General features: G+C 43.9%; 1 protein-coding gene across 8 annotated transcripts in view; it reads left to right on the forward strand.

Annotated features, from left to right (window-relative positions):
- The window catches only part of LOC140425346 (triple functional domain protein), an 801905-nt gene that overhangs the window by 247477 nt on the left and 530309 nt on the right, over positions 1-24119 (forward strand). For 7 of the 8 annotated variants that reach the window (XM_072509518.1, XM_072509516.1, XM_072509515.1 and 4 more), the window contains one exon: positions 9826-9900. In XM_072509518.1, coding sequence (XP_072365619.1) covers positions 9826-9900 — 75 coding nt within the window. Of the gene's footprint in view, positions 1-8574; positions 8724-9825; positions 9901-24119 lie in introns of all 8 variants that reach the window. The other variant, XM_072509513.1, reaches the window with a different exon arrangement.

Consider the following 24119-nt stretch of genomic DNA (forward strand, 5'->3'; position numbering starts at 1 on the left):
TTTTCAACATTTTGAAAATGTATTTTACACAGGACGTGGGTGTCACTGACTGGACCAACATTGCCTATTGCTAATTATCTTTGAGAAGGTGGTACTGAACTGTCCATCTTGAACAACTACAATCCATCTGGTATAGGTGTACCCACAGTCCTGTTCAGACTCCTCCAAACCCAAGCAACATTGTGGCTGACGGTTCCAGAGAAATGTCCTGTTTTAACATTAGGATAAAATAATTGGACTGGACACAACATTCTGTACAAGTTCTTTCATTGATTACATAATAATAATCTTTAATTTTTATTGTCACAAGCAGGCTTACATTAACACTGCAATGGTGTTACTGTGAAAAGTCCCTAGTCGCCATATTCCGGCGCCTGTTCAGGTACACAGAGGAAGAATTCAGAATGTCTAACAGCACGTCTTTCGGGACTTATGGGAGGAAACCGGAGCACCCGGAGGAAACCCATGCAGACACGTGGAGGATGTGCAGACTCCGCACAGACAGTGACCCAAGCCGGGAATTGAACCTGGGACTCTGGCGCTGTGAAGCAACAGTGCTACCCACTATGCTACCGTGCCTGGATCATATAAACCGAGACCTCACTAATCCCAATTTGGAGAGGTCTGGATAGCAGTGTTGAAAGTGGTTCAAATACTCTTCAAATCTTCCTTACAGTTATACAACCAAAGAAAACCCCAGAAAAAAAAACTACTCCATGTACAATTCATAATTTCCTGGCTGTGTAATCTGCTACAATGAATCTACTCCCTGGGTTCTGGTTTTGGGTGTGGTTCAGGAAACCCGTTGCTAAATTATGTGTATTTGAGAGTACTCGAAATTAACTTGTTCTCTGGTTTTGCCTCTTCCTTTGGTAAGAACATTACCTCTTTTCATTAGCTCTCCTGGAGACATAACTCTTGTCAGGAACTTGACAATTGAAGAATTGCAGGTGCATTCCACGTGCAACTTGGATATCGTACACGGCAACATTTCTGACAACTAACAGCACATTGTACTGTGTTCTACTGATTTTGTTTACATAAAATAATCCCAACATTTCTCAAAGGAGTACTTTGTTATGGCTTTACCAAAGAGTCATCCAGACTAGAAACATTAGCCGTCTTCTCTCTCCACAGATGCTGTCAGACCTGCTGAGATTGTTTAGTATTTTCTGACTTTCTTCTGGTGTACTGCATCTCTCTTGAGCTTTTCACCTCAGAACTTCCACAGTTCTCATCACTTAGCTACTTCCCAGATTTCATGATTATACTCCTCAATATTTATAAATCAGAGCTATAGATTTTTGTCATGGATGTGGAGGAGAATCTTTCTTGACATTGAAGTGTGCATGATGAAGATTGCTCAAAATTGGGGAATGTGCTTCCTTCGCTCCTCTCTGCCTGCCAAGGTTCTGAATAAATTAAATTAAATGGTCTAGAATCAAAAGATAAGACCAAAAATAAGCATAGTCAAGAAAGAAAGCAGTTGGATTGTACAGACCAGTTGTGTTCAGTTAATCTCATTAAATCCAATGCAGTGAAATACTACAACCTGAGAAAAAGGGCAACCAGGTTTCTGCTTCACATTATGTAGGAATCCATGATGGAAATGTGTGTGAACGTCCAAGGAGATCAGAATCGTACTTCAAATTGTTATCCCTCATACCTAAATAGTCTGCCAATTCTGCCTAGGCTGACATGAATAGGCACTTTGGAAAAAGTCCTCATAGATAATGGCATCCAAGGAAGTTTACTACAGTAAATGAATTGATGCTTTCAAGAAAGAAAACAGAAAAGAAGGAGTAGAAATGGAGAATTTTGTGCCTTCTGCAAGGTAGCGCATGATATATCAGATGTTTAGGGCAGTGGTTCCCAACCTTTTTAGTAGCACAACACACTTCAATGAGACAAACAATTGCGTGGTATACTCACTTTTTTTCCAGCCGAATCAATTGCTCACAAACGGCCCACAATATGGCAGTAAACCGACAGTGACCAATCACATACAAGGGCCGGAGCATAAGGTGTGCCACAATTCAGCAATCCACTCCAAATTAAGTGTTTCCTCATTGCGAGGCCATTCATCCTGTGTTCTCAGTTTAAATCAGCATTCAGACTGAGCTTGTTTAATTCAAACCCGTTATATTCAGTGCAACAACAATAATAAATTCCAGTTAAAATGCGAATAGGTATTAGAAATGAAGATATACCAATCAATGCCAACATGGAAACAAAAATAAAACATTGTTGGTGCCCACACTATATAAAAGCAACTGTTCTTACATTTGCCAAGTTAAATGTCAAATCTAATCACCAAAGTTAGTTTATTGCAATGCATTGTGCATGTTTGTAATTGCGAAATATGAATTTTATTTCACAGTCCTTAACAAGATACTCATCATTTATTTGCTCTCCCTTTACAACACGTGGTTGCATTGGCATCATTTTGTGTTACATTCTGTAGCTCTGTTACATATCCCTATCCCTGCTGTGTGTCAAATGATAGCAATGTATTTAATATTAGATAACGAGTACATACTTTACAAAGATTGTTTTGGGCACTTGAATGGGGGGATAGTATCAACAAACACAGTATTACTGTTGCTATTAGATGGAAATGTTTCTTTTTGTCAATTTATGATGCCTAAATGCAACACTGTCAACATTATACGATACGATTATGAACTGCATTTTCCGTTGCTTCAAGAAGGTAGATTGAGACTGCAATGTTCAGCAGATATTTGAAATGAAGAGCTCCACACCTAAAATTAACCTAATACGTGAACTAACTTGGATCAGGTAGTTCAGGACATGAAAAAAAATCAACATTTATTATATTTGATATTATGCAGATGGGAAATGAGGCTGCGAGAAGCCGTAAACTTATCTTTTTGTAGAGTTTTTTCTGGTAGTTTCCTGTAGTAAAAATGACAGGCGATGACCCGCAATAAGCAGAGGAACAACCGCAGGTTCTCACTGGATATTTTTCCATTGAGGATTAGGCATTTTCTGCTGGCAACCAGTAATCCAATACGCAGCAAGGTCCCTATTTTTGGCCCTCTTCTAACCCCCACCCCCCCACCTCGGGGTCAGTTCCACAACAACAACCTTGGAGGGTCCCATCAACCCCTCTTTCTGCCCCCCCCCCCGCCCCCCGGTTTAGGAGTCTAGTAACCGCGGAGAAGAAGCTGTTTTTGAATCTGTTAGTGTGTGTTCTCAGACTTTTATATCTCCTGCCCGATGGAAGAAGTTGGAAAAGTGAATAAACTTGGTGGGAGGGGTCTTTGATTATGCTGCCCACTTACCCAAGGCAGAGGGAGATGTAGACAGAGTCAGTGGATGTGAGGCGGACTTTTGTGATGGACTGGGAGGTATTCAAGACTCTCTGTAGTTTCTTATGGTCTTGGGCCACAGCAGTTACAACAGGCTGTGATGCAGCCAGATAGGGTACTTTCTGTGGTGCATCTGTAAAAGTTGGTAAGGGTCAGTGTGGAAATGCCGAATTTCCTTAGTTTCCTGAGGAAGTATAGACGCTGTTGTGCTTTCTTGGTTGTATCGTCAACATGGATGAACCAAGACAGATTGTTGGTGATGTGCACACATAGGAATTTAAAGCTGTCAATCGTCTCCGCCTTGGCCTCGTTGATGCAGACAGGGGTGTGTAACAATACTTTGCTTCCTGAAGTCACTGACCAACTCTTTAGCTTTGCTGACATTGAGGGAGAGATTGTTGTCATTATACCATTCCACTAGGTTCTCTATCTCCCTCTTGTGTTCTGACTCATCGTTGTTCGAGATCTGACCCACTAAGGTCGTGTAGTCAGCAAACTTGCTGAGAGATGGAGTTGGAACCAAATTTTGCCACAAAATCATGTGAGTACAGGGATTATCGTAGGGGGCTGAGTACGCAGACTTGCAGGCCCCCATTATTGAGGACTATCGTGGAGGAGGTGTTGTTTATCCTTACTGATTGTGGTCTCTGGGTCAGAAAGTCAAGTTGCAGGGTGAGGCACCACGTCCTAGGTTTTAGAGCTATGAGATGAGCTTGGCTGGGATTCTAGTGTTAAAGGCGGAGCTGTAGTCAATAAATAAGAGTCTGACGTAGGAGTCCTTGTTGTCGAAATGCTCCAGGGATGAGTGTAGGGCCAGGGAGATGGTGTCTGCTGTGAGCTGGTTGTGGAGGTATGCGAATTGCAGTGGATCTAGGCATTCTGAGAGTATGGAGTTGATGCGCCTCATGACCAACCTCTTGAGGCACTTCATTACGATCGATGTCAAGACCACTGGACGATAGTCGTTGAGGCACGTTGCCTTGTTCGTCTTTGGCACCAGTATGATGGTGGTCTTCTTGAAGCAGGTGAGGACCTCTGAACAGAGTAGGGAGAGATTGAAGATGTCCGTGAACACATCTGCCAGCTGTTTTGTGTAGGATCTGAGTGCACAACTAGGGGACCCGTCGCCTTCCGAGGGTTCACTTTCAAGAAGGCCGATCTGACTTTGGAAGCTGTGACGGTGGGTATTTGTCAGGAAGGCAGGCAGCATTCTGATTTAATTTACCATTTCTAGAACGTTGAATGAATGTTTTTGTGCGTTCCCACGTGTGTTCCCTTATATGAATAGGTGTAGCCTTTTGATTCCCTGAGTAAATTCCGACAGTCTGTACCACAATCCATTCACTTGCCTTTGATCCATATTCATTAGTGCTCTTACCGAATAATGTTGTCTTGAAAATATGAATTGATACAGCAACCAAAGTCTTTTGAAGTGGCGATTCACAGAATTTCACCACCCTCTGAAGGAAAAATGCTTCCTGATTGGATTTCTGAAATGGCCCAGCACTAATTTCAAGTCAACCCCCCCCCCCCCCCCAAACCAGATAAATTAACTTCTCTAAATCTCCCCATGCCAATTCTTTTTAAAAATTTTCATTTTGAAACCTCGATTAGAGCAACTCTCAATCTTTTAAATTAAAGGGAAGGCAGAGTCTATGCAACCTGTTTCCATAATTTGACCGTCGATGCCCTAGTATCTTTCTGGTGGAACAAAACATTGCAGCTGGGTTTATGTATGTGCACCCTTTTGTATTCCGAAAGGCTCTTGTGTTAATTGTAATTTTAGATTTCAGTTCAAGAGCAGACACCCACCATCACTTCATTCCAACTGTTGGTTGACTGGGTCAATAGCTTATTGTCTTGTACAACAGCAGAAAAGCCTTTGTGTTAAGTACTTAATTGTTACAATCAGTCCTGGAGATTTTTGTAAATCTCTTAACTGTCCTTGGACAATGCTGACTAACTTCTTGCAATTGAATCTTGCGTTTGAATGTTTTGTGCTGAGGATGTTGGCTCAGTAATTGATAGGGCATACAGTACATGGGTGGACTAGTACAGTTATTTGTGGTGCCAGCTCTGTCGAGATTTAGAATCTAGTTCACATACGTGGTCTGGTTCTAACCGGCTGAAACAGCTGGACTGTATCAGGACATGACTTGTTGAAATGTCCCTAGTATTAATATCAAAGAAATATATTTTCAGTGATATTTGTTTTATAAGAAGGATTTTAAAACCAAATTTTTGCTCAAACCCGAGCAAGGTTATTCCAGAAATATTCAAAGGTCACTGGGGAGCTGAAATATTTAATGTGACTTCCTAGACCACTCATATCTGAGATAGGGGAACAGCTGACTAACTCCCAGGCCTGTATCAATGCCACTCTGCAGCATATACTAGGAGCTACACAATACTGAAAGAAAAGCAATTGCATTGATTCCAGCATTTTATAATAGTGTCAAACTGCCTCCGCATACTTCAACAGTGAATATTTTGGAGTGCTTGAATGTTGGTCTGTGTGATAGCAGGACTGCAGTGGTAACTGTCCACAAAAATAAATTAGATATACGACCAATGAATTTGTTTCTAGTTGGGGAAGAATATTGATGCAGATGATAAGTAAGTTTTTGGAAGATACAAAGATTGGCAGGGTGGTTAATAGTGAGGAAGAAAGCCTTAGGTTGTAGGAAGATATAGACGCGTTGGTCAGATGGGCAGATCAGTGGCACATGGAATTTAACCTTGAAAAATGCGAGGTGATGAGGTAACCAGAGAAGGGAGTACTCAATGAATGGCAGGACACTAGCAAGCTCAGAGGGATCCTGGGGTGCTGATGCACAGATCCCTGGAGGTTAATGGGGTAGTTAAGAAGGCATATGGGACTTGCCTTTATCAGTTGTGGCAGAGATTATTAAAGCACGGAGATTATGTTGGGACTGTGCAAAACTTTGGTTAGGCCGTAGCTGGAGTAGTGTGTGTAGTTCTGGTCGCCTCACTATAGAAAGGATGTGATTGCACTGGAAAAGGTGCAAAGGTAATTCACCAGGATGTTGCCTGGGATGGAGCATTTGGACTGCGAAGAGGCGAGATAAGCCCGGGTTGTTTTCTTTTGAACAGAGAAGGCTGGGGGGGGGGGGGGGGGGTGGCTGACGGGGACCTGACTGGTGTGTAAGATTATGAGGGGATATGGACATGGTGGATAGGAAGCAGCTGTTCCCCTTAGTTGAAGGGTCAATAACGAGGGCGCATAATATTAAGGGACAGGAGATTTAGAGGGGATTTGAGGAAAACTATTTTCACCCGAAGGGTGGTCGGAGTCTCGACTGCACAGCCTGGGAGGGTAGTAGAGGCAGGAAAGTGTTCAAATTTTAAAAAGTACGTGGATGAGCACTTGAAACAAATGACATTCAAGGCTATGGGCCAAGTGCTAGAAAATGGGAGTAGTGTAGATTTAGTGTAGTTTTGTCTGTGCAGACTTGGTGGGCCGGAGGGCCTCTTCTGTACTGTATGACTCTATACTGGAAAAACTCCATCCTCTCTTTGAGTATCACAAAGTAGTTTCAATGTTCCTAGGAATGGGCATCCAAAAATGACACCTCTGACAATACAGCATTCCCTCAGTAATTCAGTGCCGTATCAGCCTAGTTTATGTACTCAAAATCTGGTGTGGACTTAACACAATTTCAACCCATAATATTCTGACCAGGACGGACAGCACTACTAAGTGAATCAGGTTAACACGAATTCCCTGGAGATAGTCTGTCTTTGAAATGCTTTATTCTGTGTTTCTGTGGAAGATGAGCTGAGGTGATCTTTTGGCAGTGCAAGGAGCAAAACTTTATCATGAACAGGATCAGGGATTTGAAGCCCAGATCAAGGTTGAATAGAAGGCTGAGGATGTGAATATTCTGTCAGTTGGAGCTAGCGGCTAGAGGCAAGGATGTTTAGGGTATGGAGTTTACATTTGAAGTTGATAACGGTGGCTTCAGCCCTTCCAGTGTTAAGCTGGAAGAAATTGTGGCTCTCCCAAGACTGACAGCTAGGTGTTTCAATAGCATAGAACTAGTGGAGAACTTTAAGAGAAGAGGTTGAGAAATGGACATAATAGTCAGCAATGCACATAATCTGATGTCTGTGGATAATTACACCAAGGGCAACGTTAGGTGAGGGTGAGAGAAAAAGGGAAAGACTTGCATTTATATAGCGATTTTCATGACATCTCATATTGCTTTACAGCCAGTGAAGTGCTGTTGAAGTGGAGTAAGTGTTGTAATGCAGGTAGGGTCTATCAATAGGCTGAAAACTCCTGAAACTTGATGCAAAAATACAAAAAGGAGCTGAAGTAGACCATATGGTCCCTCAAGCCTGATCTTGTAGTTCAGTAAGATCATAGCTGGACATGTGCATCAACTCCGTTTTCTCGACCTTGATTCTCTAGAACCCACATTTTTATTAATCTCAGTGTTGATCTTTGGGGCAATTAATTATTTTGTCTACACATATTCCATAAATGTCATGTTTTTATTATTTCATGGGATGTGGGCATCACAGGCAAAGCCAGCATTTGTTTCCTGTCCCCAGTTGCCCTCAAACTGAGTGGCATTTTAAGAGTCAGCCACATTGCTGTGTCACATGTAAGACAGACCAGGTAAGGACAGCAGATTTCCTTCCCTAAAGGACATTAGTGTTGCTTTTGAGAGCTCTGAAGACCTGAAATGTTAATTTGTGTCACTCTGTAAGGATGCTGCCAGACTTGCTAAATATTGCCAGCATTTTCTGTTTTGATTTCAGATTCCAGCATTTGCAGTATTTTGCATTTGAGGGTGTCATAGTGAAGGTGGAAATTATGTATTTTCTCTCACCATCATTCCCATTGCTTAGAGAGCCACGGTATTGTCATTAGCAGGCAAATGTTTTCTTGGACTTGGGAGGGGGGAGAATTAATCTCAAAATCTTTGAGCTTGATTGGATTTGTTTATTGTCAAGTGTACCGAGGTACAGTGAAAAGTATTTTTCTGCGAGCAGCTCAAACAGATCATTTAGTACATGAAAATAAAAGAAAATAAAAAGAAAATACATAATAGGGCAACACTAGGTCCACAATGTAAATACATAGACACCGGCATTGGGTGAAGTATACAGGAGTGTAGTATTAATCAGGTCTGTCCATAAGAGGGTCGCTTAGGAGTCTGGTAACAGCGGGTAAAAACAAACCGTTTTTGAATCTGTTCGTGCTTGTTCTCAGACTTTTGTATCTCCTGCCCAATGGAAGAAGTTGGAAGAGTGAATAAGCCGGGTGGAGGGGTCTTTGATTATGCTGCCCGCTTTCCCCAGGCAGTGGGAAGTGTAGATGGAGTCAATGGATACAGTGTTCAAGACAAAGACTTAAAAATGGTAATTGTTCCAATCAATGATTGAGACATTAGCCTTCTGCATAGCTTCATTAGCTAAAATCTTGTTATTGATTTCAGTTATTAATCTGGATTTATTCTATTCATTGCAGACTATTTGTATTTTATTAAGATTGACATAATACTTATAGGCACATGGCTAATGCTAACAGATAATAACTTTCTCATTTAAAATAGTGTTACGGACAGAGGAGTGAGGCAAACAAAACTTTCTTTTTGTCATCGTCTTTCCAGAAGCAGAGGTGTTTTAATTTTTGTGGTCTGTTTCTCCAAACTCGAGCTCTGAAGTCAATGTTAAAATAATTCACAACAAATTCTAGGGTTAAATCAGAAGTATGGTTTATTCGTACATTCAAATCCCGGGGATGGAATTCATAACCGCACGCATGCTTCAAGGGATTTAGACTTGAGGCAGGCTTTGTTGTCAGCCTGGAGTCCAGCTTTAATGTTGACAGACTGGCTGTCAACAATAGACTGCCCTGGGGAGTCCATTTAAACTTTCCAAAGGCCAAAGGAGATTAGGTTGTGTGGTGTTGCCCATTGATAAGTCAGTTTCAGGTTAATAATCAGTTTCTATGGTCAAAATTATTTTTCACCTTTGGAGATAGATAGTGGAGGAAAGTGTTTCCGCAGGTATAACAAGTTATTTGATGGTTGATTCTCTCTTCGTCATAAGCCCAGGCTTGGGAGACAGATTGTCTGCTACTCCCTTGTTTCATTGATTGTAATGGATACATGCAATGGTAGGTGTGAGGTCCACAAGGATGGGGGCTGATCTTTGTTCGGTAATTCCTGTTGGAAGTTTCCAGAACTGAAGGCAACTTGCAAATTATGCGACCTGTAGCAGCCATGTTTTTGATTCAGCAATGTCCATTTGTAAGGAAGCAGAAAGGAATTTGCCCAGTTTATGATCTCTTTTATGTCTCATGGATATGACATCAGTAAATATTACCAACTGGAATTGTAATGTAGCATTTACAGTTACATATTTGGAAAAATATAGACTTTCTAAGGATGTGCATTGAACCCCTGAAATAAATTAATGGGAATGATTTTTCACTAATTTTAAACTAATTCCTTTTCAGGTTTTCGTAAAAATGATGAGATGAAGGCGATGGAAGTCCTTCCGATACTGAAGGAGAAGGTTGCATTTCTCTCAGGTAAGGCAAACCTGTTTCAATTTTAAACAATACTTTTACATATACCATTTTGTGCTGCTGTAATTGTCTTAATTTACAACTGCAGAGAGAGTAATGAAAAATCTGATTAAATTGCCTAAAAAACAAATTGATTAAGCAGGGATAACTTTTTAAAAGAAAAGTATGGTGCTATACATGCTGCAGATGAATTATTGAATGCTGACAATCTTATTGGCTATGGAATGTGTGCTAAAGCATGATAAAAAATCTCCATTCTCACAGTGACCTCTGATTATTTCAATATAATAGGTGTGACCATAATAGGAGGGAATGCAATAAGATATCAATTTAATTTACTGTGTAGTCACGTGAATATATGAAGCATGGTAAATCTGGTTGTTACCCAGCAGATACAGCGAGACACTAAGGAATATGATGTGGCGATAGTGGAGACTTAGCTCAATAAAAAAGGCACGAAATATTACAGCATGCAGGGTGTTATGCAAAGATAGGGAAAGAAAGCAAGCAGGCAAAGTGACAATATTCATTAAAGAGAATATTACAGTACTGGAAAAATAAGATATTCTACAAGGGTCAAGGATAGAATCTCTTTCGTTGGAAGTAAGAAATATTGGAGATAACATTTGACGACTGAATTTATTCTATATCGTCACACTACTGCCTTTATTCTATATCGTCACACTACTGCCTTTATACTCTGGGTCGTAAACCAGTGCGAAAGATATAGAGAAGCAAATTTGCAAGGAAATTATAGAGTTGCAAAAGCAATAGACTACATATAATGGGAGACTTCAATTATCCTAGTATACGGACAGGGTATAGAAATTATGTAGAGGGCAAAGACGGGAAGGTTTCTTAAGTGCGTATAGTAGAAATTTCCAGATCAGTATATTTCCAGCCCAACGTGAAGGGAACAGAGAACAAAGAAAAGCACAGCACAGGAACAGGCCCTTCGGTCCTCCAAGCCTGTGCCGACCATGCTGCCCGTCTAAACTAAAATCTTTTACACTTCCTGGGTCTGTATCCCTCTATTCCCATCCTATTCATGTATTTGTCAAGATGCCCCTTAAATGTCACTATCGTCCCTGCTCCCACCACCTCCTCCGGCAGCGAGTTCCAGGCACCCACTACCCTCTGTGTAAAAAAACTTGCCTCGTACATCCCCACTAAACCTTGCCCCTCGCATCTTAAACCTCTACCCTGGGAAAAAGCCTCTGACTATCCACTCTGCCTATGCCCCTCATAGTTTTGTAGACCTCTATCAGGTCGCCCCTCAACCTCCGTCATTCCAGTGAGAACAAATCCAGTTTATTCAACTGCTCCTCATAGCTAATGCCCTCCATACCAGGCAACATTCTGGTAAATCTCTTCTGCACCCTCTCTAAAGCCTCCACATCCTTCTGGTAGTGTGGTGACCAGAATTGAACACTATACTCCAAGTGTGGCTAACTAAGGTTCTATACAGCTGCAACATGACTTGCCAATTCTTATACTCAATGCCCCGGCCAATGAAGGCAAGCATGCCGTATGCCTTCTTGACTACCTTCTCCACCTGTGTTGCCCCTTTCAGTGACCTGTGGACCTGTACTCCTAGATCTCTTTGACTTTCAATACTCTTGAGGGTTCTACCATTCACTGTATATTCCCTACCTGCATTAGACCTTCCAAAATGCATTACCTCACATTTGTCCGGATTAAACTCCATCTGCCATCTCTCCGCCCAAGTCTCCAAACAATCTAAATCCTGCTGTATCCTCTGACAGTCCTCATCGCTATCTGCAATTCCACCAACCTTTGTGTCGTCTGCAAACTTACTAATCAGACCAGTTACATTTTCCTCCAAATCATTTATATACACTACGAACAGCAAAGGTCCCAGCACTGATCCCTGGGGAACACCACTAGTCACAGCCCTCCAATCAGAAAAGCACCTTTCTATTGCTGCTACTCTGCCTTCTATGACCTAGCCAGTTATGTATCCATCTTGCCAGCTCATCCCTGATCCCGTGTGTCTTCACCTTTTGTACCAGTCTTCCATGAGGGATCTTGTCAAAGGCCTTATTGAAGTCCATATCGACAACATCCACTGCCCTACCTGCAACAATCATCTTTGTGACCTCTTCGAAAAACTCTATCAAGTTAGTGAGACACGACCTCCCTTTCACAAAACCATGCTGCCTCTCGCTAACACGTCCATTTGCTTCCAAATGGGAGTAGACCCTGTTTCGAACAATTCTCTCCAGTAATTTCCCTACCACTGACGTAAGGCTCACCGGCCTGTAGTTCCCTGGATTATCCTTGCTACTCTTCTTTAACAAAGGAACAGCATTGGCTATTCTCCAGTCCTCCGGGACATCACCTGAAGACAGTGAGGATCCAAAGATTTCTGTCAAGGCCACAGCACTTTCCCCTCTAGCCTCCTTCAGTATCCTGGGGTAGATCCCATCAGGCCCTGGGGACTTATCTACCTTAATATTTTTCAAGACCATTTTTCAGGACTACTGGATCTGGTTCTGAGGAATGAGGTGGCTCAAGTAGACCAAGTGGTAGTGGGGGAACATTTTGCACACACTCGTCAAAGCATCATAATGTTTAGATTAGCTAGGGTAAAGGGAAAGAAACAATCTAGAGTAAAGCTACTTAACTGAAGCAAAGCCAATTCTTTTTAAAATAAATTTAGAGTACCCAAATCAGTTTTTCCAATTAAGGGGCAATTTAGCATGGCCAATCCACCTACCCTGCACATCTTTGGGTTGTGGGGGTGAAACGCACACACACATGGGGAAAATGTGCAAAAATAAAGATTCGCTGATTGTACCTAGAGATGGTGTTTCTTTAGCTGAGGCCATTGGTTTAAATTTGCAGCTGATATGTCCATTTTCTCCTGGAAACACTATTGTGAAACACTATTGTAGAAATCTGCTTTCAGTGGGGAGCCTCTGACTGATGTAGGAATGTAGACCATATAAGGTGGGATTCTCCGGTCTCGGATACCGAAATCATGTTTGCCGATTGGTTGGAGAATCCACGTTGGCGTCAAAATCGGGGGTGGAGCCGCTTTTGCGATGCTCCGCCACCTCCAAAACGGCATACTCTAGGAAAATGGACGGCCTCAAGACGTTACCTGAGGCCCTCCCCCCTGCACCTGACAGACAAGAGTTCCCGACAGCATGGGTCTCTCGTGCTATTTTTTGTCGGGAACTCGGCGTGGCGGCTGCCGACAGAGTCCAGCGCCGCCACAGTCGGGAGAGAGCCGGTCTGCGGGCAGGGGGGCATTAGCAGGGGTTGGGAGCACTGGTGTGAGGTGGCCCTGGGGGGGGGGGGGCGAGCCTGGTCAAAGGGGGGCACTATTTGGCAGGCCAGGTCTGCACGATGACCTTGCGCATGCATGGCCATGGACCCAACAATTCTCCAGCCAGATCCGGGTGCTCTAAGTTGTGTGCCTGCTAGCCCCCCACCAGTCGGGGGTTCGGTGGCCGTTTTGCGCCGATCTTTCAGTCGTAAAAGGCCACCGTTCCCATGCCGGCGTCAGCACTTAGTCTCAGAATCGGAGAATCCAGCCCAAGATATAAGAGCAGAATTAAGCCATTCGACCCATCAGGTCTGTTCCGCCATTCAAATATGGCTTATATGTTTCTCATCCCCATTCTCCTGCCTTCTTCCCATAAATCCTGATCCCCCTATTAATCACTGTGTGGAGTCTGCACGTTCTCCCTGTGTCTGCGTGGGTTTCCTCCAGTTTCCTCTCAAGTCCCGAAGGACGTGCTGTTAGGTAATTTGGACATTCTGAATTCTCCCCCGTGTATCCGAACAGGCGCTGGAGTATGGCGACTAGGGGCTTTTCACAGTAACTTCATTGCAATGTTGATGTAAGCCTACTTGTGACAAAGATTATTATTAATCTAGAACCTATCTATCACTTTAAAAAATAAAATAAATTTTTTTTCGAGTACGCAATTCATTTTTTCCAATTAAGAGGCAATTTAGCATGGCCATTCCACCTAGCCTGTACATCTTTGGGTTGTGGGGGTGAGACCCACGCAGACACGGGAAGAATGTGCGAACTCCACATGGACGGTGACTCGAGGCCAGGATCAAACCCGGGTCCTCGGCACCGTGAGGCAGCAGTGCTGACCACTGCACAACAGTGCTGCCCCTGCAGCCAGTCCAAAGAATATTCATCCAAATTTTGATGATCTTCTGCAGCCAAACTACCAGTTGAGGCAAATATTTGGGTCATATTTAATCAATAAACACTCTTCAACCCCTCCAACTTTACATTCTCTCTTCTTCATATGGTTACTTTCAGTAGCATATAAAACTGAGGGTTCAACTTCACAAAGTTGGTTGGCTTTATATGCACTAATCTTTGTTTTACAGCTTTTACCTCCTCATCGGAGTTTTCGTAATCAGAGCTCTTATCTCCATTTAGTAATACGGACTGATACAATTTGTGCTTTCCAGATTTCAACTGTTCTTTACTTTCAGAATCAGAGGATAACACATTGTTGGTTCCATGAACGTTCTGTCTTTTGTTAACAGATGTGGTTGCAGAATCACAGCATGGTTCTTCATCCACCTTCCTCCTCATTTTCAAAAGGAATTGATCACTGATTATTTAATCGTGGTTGCTATTTGCTTCCTTTACCTTGAAAGAGGCATTGTGTGCCCCTTCAAGATAAAAGGTTAATCAGCTGTTTGCTTGGTGTCATTTCAGTTATTGCTGTTCTCATCCTGACTATCTGATGCCATGCTATGATGTATATTTTCCTTCAAAACAGGCATGCTCTGGGACATATTTGCACCTGAGGTGAATGGCAATGGGAAAGAGGCTGCGGCAAATTACTCTTAGAAAAGCCCAATTCACTTTCTTCTTCTGATTTGCTGTTGTCTTTTGAGCTTTGGAAGAATTACTTTGCATCTATTCATGATCAGTTAGTGACAGGTCTATTAGTTGGCAGTTGTTTATCATTTCTTCATACTCAATCTTCATCGCTGTTTTGACTATTAGATTCGGACTCCTTCTTCGCGTCACCTTCAGTCTTGAAGTTCTCGGAATATGGTTCTCTACTAAATTTTATCATTGACAAGCTTCTGTAAGGAATCATTTTCGTCGAGATAATGTCATCAGTATCAGCAGAATCAGATTCATTACCATTGCCATTTGATATGTGATTAATGTCTTTCAACGTTTCTTTCTGTGAGTCACTTAATGCCCAATGAGTTTTCCTAATTCCCACATGCCCTGTGATTGGCAACTCGTGCGTTTTCCGCAGTACTTCAATCTGACTCTCGGTGAAACTACAACCGTCACTATTTCCACATCATTCCTCAAAGGTGTCATTTCACAGACCACTCTGGATTTCTTAGTCAACCCACAACTACTGGACCTGATGCTAAATCACACTCCAATTGTACTTTACACAATGGAACTGGAATATAATCTCCCACCTATCCCATTTGCTAATACCTTGGCTTTCATTGAACTCTCTAGAGGGAAAATCAAATCCTTCTCCATTAAGAGAGTTTGAGTAGCACCCGTGTCCTTTAAGATAGTTATGGGTTTGGCATCAGTTGAGGAAAATGGGGTGGTCTTCCACTTTGACAAAAACCCTGCATATCTCTCTTCTCCCTCATTCATCATACCTGCTCCCACAACAATGTTTACCTCTGGTCTTCTAAGTCAGTTAAGCTACAGTCTGCCCTGAAGTATTCTCCACTTTTGTTCCCCTTTCCAAATTCTCCTTATGAACTTCAACAAGTCCCACTGGCTTTCTTCGTAACTTCACACATGCTGAACAACATGTCCCACCTTATTACAATGGTAACACCTAGGCTTTCAAGTCTCACCTTCACTCTCAGTACCTTCCTTCCTGGTCTGAGGAGGAGATCTCGGAGCGTTCCCAGCTATCTATTCCTTACCTTGGCTACCTGCCTTCTTTTCCTCTCCCACTTCCTATCCTTTCCAAAATTATGAGGTGATGGAACAATGGTTTAATTTTATGGATTAGCTCATGATCACCAGCCATAGAACATAGAACAATACAGCGCAGTACAGGCCCTTCGGCCCACGATGTTGCACCGAAACAAAAGCCATCTAACCTACACTATGCCATTATCATCCATATGTTTATCCAATAAACTTTTAAATGCCCTCAATGTTGGCGAGTTCACTACTGTAGCAGGTAGGGCATTCCACGGCCTCACTACTCTTTGCGTAAAGAACCTACCTCTGACCTCTGTCCTATATCTATTACCCCTCAGTTTAAAGTTATGTCCCCTCGTGCCAGCCATATCCATCCGCGGGAGAAGGCTCTCACTGTCCACCCTATCCAACCCCCTGATCATTTTGTATGCCTCTATTAAGTCTCCTCTTAACCTTCTTCTCTCCAACAAAAACAACCTCAAGTCCATCAGCCTTTCCTCATAAGATTTTCCCTCCATACCAGGCAACATCCTGGTAAATCTCCTCTGCACCCGCTCCAAAGCCTCCACGTCCTTCCTATAATGCGGTGACCAGAACTGTACGCAATACTCCAAATGCGGCCGTACCAGAGTTCTGTACAGCTGCAACATGACCTCCCGACTCCAGAACTCAATCCCTCTACCAATAAAGGCCAACACTCCATAGGCCTTCTTCACAACCCTATCAACCTGGGTGGCAACTTTCAGGGATCTATGTACATGGACACCTAGATCCCTCTGCTCATCCACACTTTCAAGAACTTTACCATTAGCCAAATATTCCGCATTCCTGTTATTCCTTCCAAAGTGAATCACCTCACACTTCTCTACATTAAACTCCATTTGCCACCTCTCAGCCCAGCTCTGCAGCTTATCTATATCCCTCTGTAACCTGCCACATCCTTCCACACTATCGACAACACCACCGACTTTAGTATCGTCTGCAAATTTACTCACCCACCCTTCTGCGCCTTCCTCTAGGTCATTGATAAAAATGACAAACAGCAACGGCCCCAGAACAGATCCTTGTGGTACTCCACTTGTGACTGTACTCCATTCTGAACATTTCCCATCAACCACCACCCTCTGTCTTCTTTCAGCTAGCCAATTTCTGATCCACATCTCTAAATCACCCTCAATCCCCAGCCTCCGTATTTTTTGCAATAGCCTACCGTGGGGAACCTTATCTAAGCCATAATTATTGTTTGTCTAGCAGTCTTTGCCTGTTGGTCTTCAAGATGGGTTCTTAACATGGAAGGTAGGAAATTCCTCGAAGAGAATGGCCTCTCTCATAGGTAGTTGCAATTCCCAATGTTCGTACCCATCTATCAAAATTGCTTTGCTTAACCGCTTCGAATTTGGCATATGTCTGTCCCGGCTCGCTCATTCGATTCAAAAACTTTTGTCTATATGCTTCGGGAACCAATTCATATTCACACGGAAGAGTCTTTTTTACATGTCATAATTCTTAGACTCCCCCTCTGACAGGGAAGCATAAATGTCCTGTGCCTGCCTTGTCCAGTTACTTTGCACTTTTCCTTTAGCCACCCCATTTGGATTGGTATTTTCTCAAAAGCCCTAAAAATGGTTTCTATTTCCTTCTCTTTGAATTTTTGGAGGGCCTGTATGAATTTAAACATATTGCCACTGGGTTCCATTCTAAGATTAAGTTTTCCCTCCCTTGAATTTCCAGTACTGTAAGCTGGAACTCTCTTTTGCTTTTACCTCTCTCTAATTCCAACCTCCAAATTTCCATCTCCATTTTTTTTCCTTTTTGCTGCATCTCCATTTCATAGAATCATAGAATCCTTACAGTGCAGAAGGAGGCTATTTGGCTCATCGAGTCCGCACCGCCCCCTGAAAAAAGCACCCTACTCAAGCACTTGCCCACCTTATCCCTGCAACCCAGTAACCCTACTTTTGTGAGGGTCACGAAGAATCCAGCACGAGTTTTAAGGATACAAAGTAATAACATTTATTTACAATAACATATATATATATATATATAACAACAGCAGCAACTTCCCTTGCTGCACACTCCTTCCTGCTGCTCCTAAACCAGCCAGCTTTATTTATACTTGGAGTTTACTAATGGTTTCTCCGCCCCCCTCATTGGGGAAGCTCATACTCCCACAGGATTGTGAGATTGTCATTAGTCCCCAGCCAATGGTAAGTAGGCAGGTTATAACATCCCTCCCCCCCAAAGTCCAAGGAATCCACCGAAGACCCCGGCGAAGGAGGGCGTCGGACTCGTTTTGCCGCAGGCCGGACACCATTTGCACGTGGCGTGGATCAGGCGTGTAACGAGACGGAGACCGGCGCTTCCGTGATGAACGGCACAACGGTTGTACATCCACGGCCCGTGGACCCGAGGATTCCCCCTCTGATGCATCCTGTGTCTCCATCTCGGAGTCAGAGTCTGCTGCCTCCGTCATGTCAGCGTCTCTATCTCCATTCGGTTCTGTAACGACCTGCGCAGGCTTCGAGTGAGGCACCAGTGGAAGATTGTGAGGACTACCTGTTGATCCCCAAATTTCTTTCTCCGTCAGTCTGGCCTCAATAAAAGTCGAGATGGATTCGCACGTAAAAAGAAGTTATTTTATTTAGCTTGCAAGCTTAATTCATCTCACAGAAACATAAGAGACATCCAGTCTCCTACATCCCAGAAAGCGAATGAACAAAGAGACAAAGGGATCTCTGCAAATCAATTCAAATGGTATCAAGTTTCACATACTCGATGCCCATAGGTCAGCCTATATCCCTCCTGACCTGTTTGATCTATTCTGATTGGCTCACTTCCAATCCTTTTCTCTGGCCCCTATCAATGCAGCATCACTCTCATAGACACACCTCTTCCTGCTTTTTCCATGCGGTCTCAAATCCCTTTGTCTCTATCTGCCAGAATCAAAGTGGCTTATTTCTACATTACATTAACTAATATCTCTAAAGTAACTATTTTATATCACATTCGTCGTACCTTCCCTTGTCTCTGGTCTCTGCGGCTGTAGAAATGAGCTCCGGGGGCGGGGAATCTTTTGAGGGGATAGTCTTCTGGACCGAACATGGTCTACATGTTTGCGCTGGAGACGACCCTGGGCTTGCACCTGGTAAGATATAGGGCCCGTTTGGCGAAAGATTACACCAGGAACCCACTGGGCACCAGCAAAATTCCGAACGAAAACTGCCGAATCGGCCGATGCCAAGAAAATCACTGTCCCTGCCGTTCTTGTGTGCGGCGACTTTTGCGCCAATGTCCGGGAAAACCATACTAAAGCGGGTGCGAAGTCTCCGGCCCATTAGGAGTTCTGCGGGAGCTACCCCAGTCACCACATGGGGGGTGGTCCTATACGTAAACAAAAAGCGAGCCAGTCTCGTGTCCATTGATCCGGAAGACTGCTTCTTTAGGCCTCTTTTGAATGTCTGCACTGCCAACCCATTTGAAGCTGGGTGGTAAGGGGCAGTGCGGATATGGCGTATGCCGTTCATCTTCGTGAACCTCGCAACCTCCTCACTCGTGAATGGAGTGCAGTTATCTGTGACCAGCACCTCGGGGAGGCCATGCGTACTAAACGACAAATGCATCTTTTCAATTGTTGCGCAGGACGTTGTCCCCTGCATCTTATGCACGTCTAGCCATTTAGACTGGGCGTCAATTAATAGAAGGAACATGGATCCTTGAAACGGGCCTGCAAAATCTGCATGCAAGCGTGCCCAAGGCAGCCCTGGCCATTCCCAGTGATGTAGGGGCACGGCCGGTGGAAGCTTCTGATGCTCCTGGCAAATGGAGCAGTTTTGGGGCACCTTCTCAATGTCGGTGTCGAGGCCTGGCCACCAGACATAACTCCGGGCCAACATTTTTCATTTTGGTCACACCTTGATGCCCATTGTGCAAGTCTGTTAGTATCAGCTCCTGGCCTTTTTCCGGGACAATCACACGCGTCCCCCACAAGAGGATGCCGGCTTCCACGCTGAATTCTGACAGCTTGGAGGAAAATGCCCGCAACTCGACTGGGAGCTGTCTATGCTGCCCACCATACAGGACTATGTGCCGAACCTTTGACAGGACTGGCTCCGTCTGGGTCCACTCACGGATCTGTGATGCCGTGACAGGCAAGGTGTCCGTAAAATTTAGGGTTGCAACCACCTCACCGGTCGTGGGGGTCGACATGGGGCCGGTTGATAAAGGCAATCGGCTCAGTGCGCCGGCATTTGCTCTCTGCGTACCTGGTTTGTGCTCCAGAGAATACTCGTATGCAGCAAGCAACCAAGCCCAGCGCTGGATCCGTGTGGAAGCCTTGGGCGGTATTGGCTTTTCCTCTCTGAAAAGTCCCAGCAGAGGCTTATGATCAGTCACGCTAGTGAAATGGCGGCCGTACACGTACTGGTGGAAGCGTTTCACCGCAAAAACCACTGCCAGGCCCTCCTTCTCGATCTGCGCGTACTTTTTCTCCGCTGCAGTCAATGTGCGGGAGGCGAAAACTATCGGTCGCTCGGCCCCGTTCTCCATCTTGTGGGACATGACGGCCCCAATACCATACGGGGATGCATCACATGTGACGAGCAAAGGCTTTCCAGGATCATAGTGGGTTAGTAACCCAGACGCCGACAATTGTTGCTTTACCAGCCGGAAAGCGGTTTCTTGCGGCTGACCCCAAACCCAGGTGTGATTTTTCTTTAGCAGAAGGTGCAACGGGGCCAGCGTAGTTGCCAGATTGGGGAGGAACTTCCCGTAATAGTTTACGAGACCGAGAAAAGAACGAAGATGCGAAGTGTCAGTCGGGGCGGGGGCCTGTTGAATTGCAAGCACCTTCTCTGCGACGGGGTGCAAACCTTCGCGGTCCACCCGATAACCTAGGTAGACTACTTCCTTTGCCTGAAATACGCACTTTGTGCGATGTAAACCGACTCCAGCCTCCGAAAGGCGTCTTAAGGACAGCCTCCAGATTTTCCAAATGTTCCTGCTCCAACGTCCCTGTAATCAAAGCGTCATCTAAGTAGACAGCAACACGTGGTAAACCTCTCAAAATGCCCTCCTTAACACGTTGAAAAATAGCACAGGCAGAGGATACTCCAAAGGGCAACCGTGTATATTCATACAGGCCCCGGTGTGTATTAATCGTTACATATGGTCGGGAGGCAGGGTCCAGCTCCAACTGCAGGTAGGCGTGACACATATCTAATTTTGTGAACGAGAGTCCACCTGCAAGCTTCGCGTAGAGATCCTCTATGCGAGGCATTGGATATCGGTCGAGTCGGTATAACACCTACCAAACCTTTTGAACACACGGGCAATTTAGCATGTGCAATGCACCTAACCTTCACATATTTGGACTATGGGAGCAAACCGGGGCACCCGGAGAAACCCACTCAGACACGGGGAGAAAGTACAAACTCCACAGAGGTCAGAATTGAACCTGGATCCCTGGAGCTGTGAGGCAGCAGTGCTTAACCACTGTGCCACCATGCTCCCCATTTCTTTTCCTTTTTGCTGCATCTCCAGTTGTTTCATTTGTAACTGGATTTTAGCTAATTCTATTGATTATTTAAAAAACAAAAACAAATGTGGATACCCAATTATTTTTTTTCAAATTAAGGAGCAATTTTAGCGTGCCCGATTCACCTAACATGCACATCTTTGGGTTTTCGGGGCAAGACCCACGCAGAGACGGGGAAAATGTGCAAACTCCACACACACTGACTCGGGGCCGGAATCAGACCCGGGTCTCCAGCACCGTGAGGCAGCAGTGCTAACCACTGTGCCACTTTGCTGCCCCCAATTCTACTGATTGTTGCCTTGACCCAGGCGATGTTTCTGGTATTTCTTTCAAGTTTCAATGCTAAGAAATCACTTCAGTTATTTCTACTTTCCTAGCTAGGTAGGGTGCTCTTTCCAAGAGCCGGTGCAGACTCGATGGGCCGAATGGCCTCCTTCTGCACTGTAAATTCTATGAAATTCTGTGATATTTAGCTGGAACCCTATTTTTAATTTGCCTGCCAATTCGACTAGCTTGCCTTTTCAAAGCTGCTTCCAGAGCCATCCTGTTATATTGCTATGAACCTGGTGTCTCTTTTTAATTTATACTGTAACCCAACCGTCACCATTTACCGTTCTAAAGATCCCAGACCCGGGCCCCAAATTATGCTTTGACATCCTCAGTCAATTCCAGTCCCGTTTCTAGCACCTTTCTTCTCTTCACACTTTGCGTTCAGATCGTGGTTTTCGCTGTAAATTCATTCAGGTCTCTGGAGTTTCAGAAATACAGCAGCTTTTCCTTTCAGCGTCCAGAATTCAAACTCTGCTTTCCTTAGGTCTCTGAAAATCATCCCACTCAGGCAAGATGCAAATACCGTGCAGAATATGGCCCTTTGGCCAGTTCATTGGCCACCAGCCAACTAATCGAACCGAGTCCCATCCCATCTCATGGGTGCCACAAAGTCGGAGTTCTCCTGTTTGAACACGAGTACCAAATACTATGTTGCAACTTCTCGAATTTCTCATGCTTCTCTGCTGCTTGACTTAAAGATACATTTCCATTAAGCATCGGAAATAAGAAAATGAACAGGAAGGACCCTGACAAAGGACTTTGCCAATATTTAAAGTATGTTGTTCAAAAGTTTGAATTATGAAGCTTTAAAGTAGACATCAAACAAAGACTATGCTGAAAGAATAAATTTTTTGGTTCACAGGATGTTTAGTTGGATGAACATGTCTCCACTTTAGACACCTGGCATTTCAGACAAATCCAGTTTGAATGTAGTCCAGGTCATAAAAAAGTGAAGCTTGTTCCACTGTACTCCAACAATGTTTCATTACATTAAACTGAGAAAGACATCTTTGAGTACAGTATTGTGGTTACAGTGGCTAACCATCAACGTCTAAGCATGTGCAGGTTTTGACCTATGGCTTGCTTCGACAGTTTCTGATTTTGAGACTAACACCATTTTGGAGTTGGAACAGCTTTTCGAAAGAGAGGACTTCTCTCCCATCGTTCTGAGATGTTCCTTAAATCAAGCTCTATATTTATTTATTTGTTCCTTTATCTCCTGCAGCTGCTGGTTCTTGGTGTGTTAGGATGTACAGAAACTGAATGCGCTCTAACTAAAAGAAGTATATTTTTAAAATCTGACTTTTGGCATAATGCGTGATCTTGAAGTGGATCATAGCTGATTTCCGCACTTGATGTCTGTTTTCCAGCAGGCGCCTATGGATATAAAAGGAAGCCTAGATAATGATCAGGAGATGAATCCTGCCTAAGTTTTGTCCATCACACCCCATGGATGCTAAGCCTGTTTAAAAAGTTTGAGGTGATATCAAAAATCTCAATTTAGTTACGGAATTGAACCTTGGACCTCTTGACTTTGTATCCCACCACCATCAACATCAGCTACCATTTATAGAATTATTTTAACATTCAGAAGTCCGAAGGCTGTGTGTTATCAATCAAAACTTGACACCAAGTCTCAAGGAGATACTAAGGCCAATAACCAAGAATTTGGTCAAAAGTGTGTTTTAAGGGGTTTTATTGCAGGCACAGATATGTGGCTGGAAGTCTATCTTGTGGTCAACTATGACACCAAGATGAAAACAGTCTTGCTCAGGTTCGAACAGTTGCCAGAGAGGGGAGATTGGCCACAGAAAGAGGTTAGCGCACCAGACATTGGCTCATCAAAAGTTCTCCGTATTTTCCCTTTCTGTAGTTTGTATTTAGCCCCAATGACTTTGGCCATGCCAATATTTGGTTGAAATTTCTGCTCATCCACTACTGGATGTGAGGCAAACAGTGTGCCAAACTCGAGTCACTGGAGGAATTGAGAGAAGAGATGATGCGAGACAGTGTCAACAGTGTACACTTCGAAACTGACATGTTTCTGGACAATGACACATGGAGTAAGCATGTTGATGGGAAAAGGGTGGGTGCTAATAATGGACCCTTCGGGGACTCCCGTAACAATACGGAAATGGGAAGAGAAATGAAATGAAAAATGAAAATCTCTTATTGTCACAAGTAGGCTTCAAATAAAGTTACTGTGAAAAGCCCCTAGTCGCCACATTCCGGCACCTGTTTGGGGAGGCTGGTACGGAATTGAACCGTGCTGCTGGCCTGCCTTGGTCTGCTTTCAAAGCCAGCGATTTAGCCCTGTGCTAAACCAGCCCCTTAAGCCATTGCACATGAGTCTATGGCTACAATCTGATAGATGAGAGTGCAAATAGACCCAACTGTACGGTGGAGCAGAGGCATTTGCAAAAGATGGTA

Source organism: Scyliorhinus torazame, chromosome 6 (genome assembly GCF_047496885.1).
Source record: "Scyliorhinus torazame isolate Kashiwa2021f chromosome 6, sScyTor2.1, whole genome shotgun sequence".
Classification (NCBI taxonomy): domain Eukaryota; kingdom Metazoa; phylum Chordata; class Chondrichthyes; order Carcharhiniformes; family Scyliorhinidae; genus Scyliorhinus; species Scyliorhinus torazame.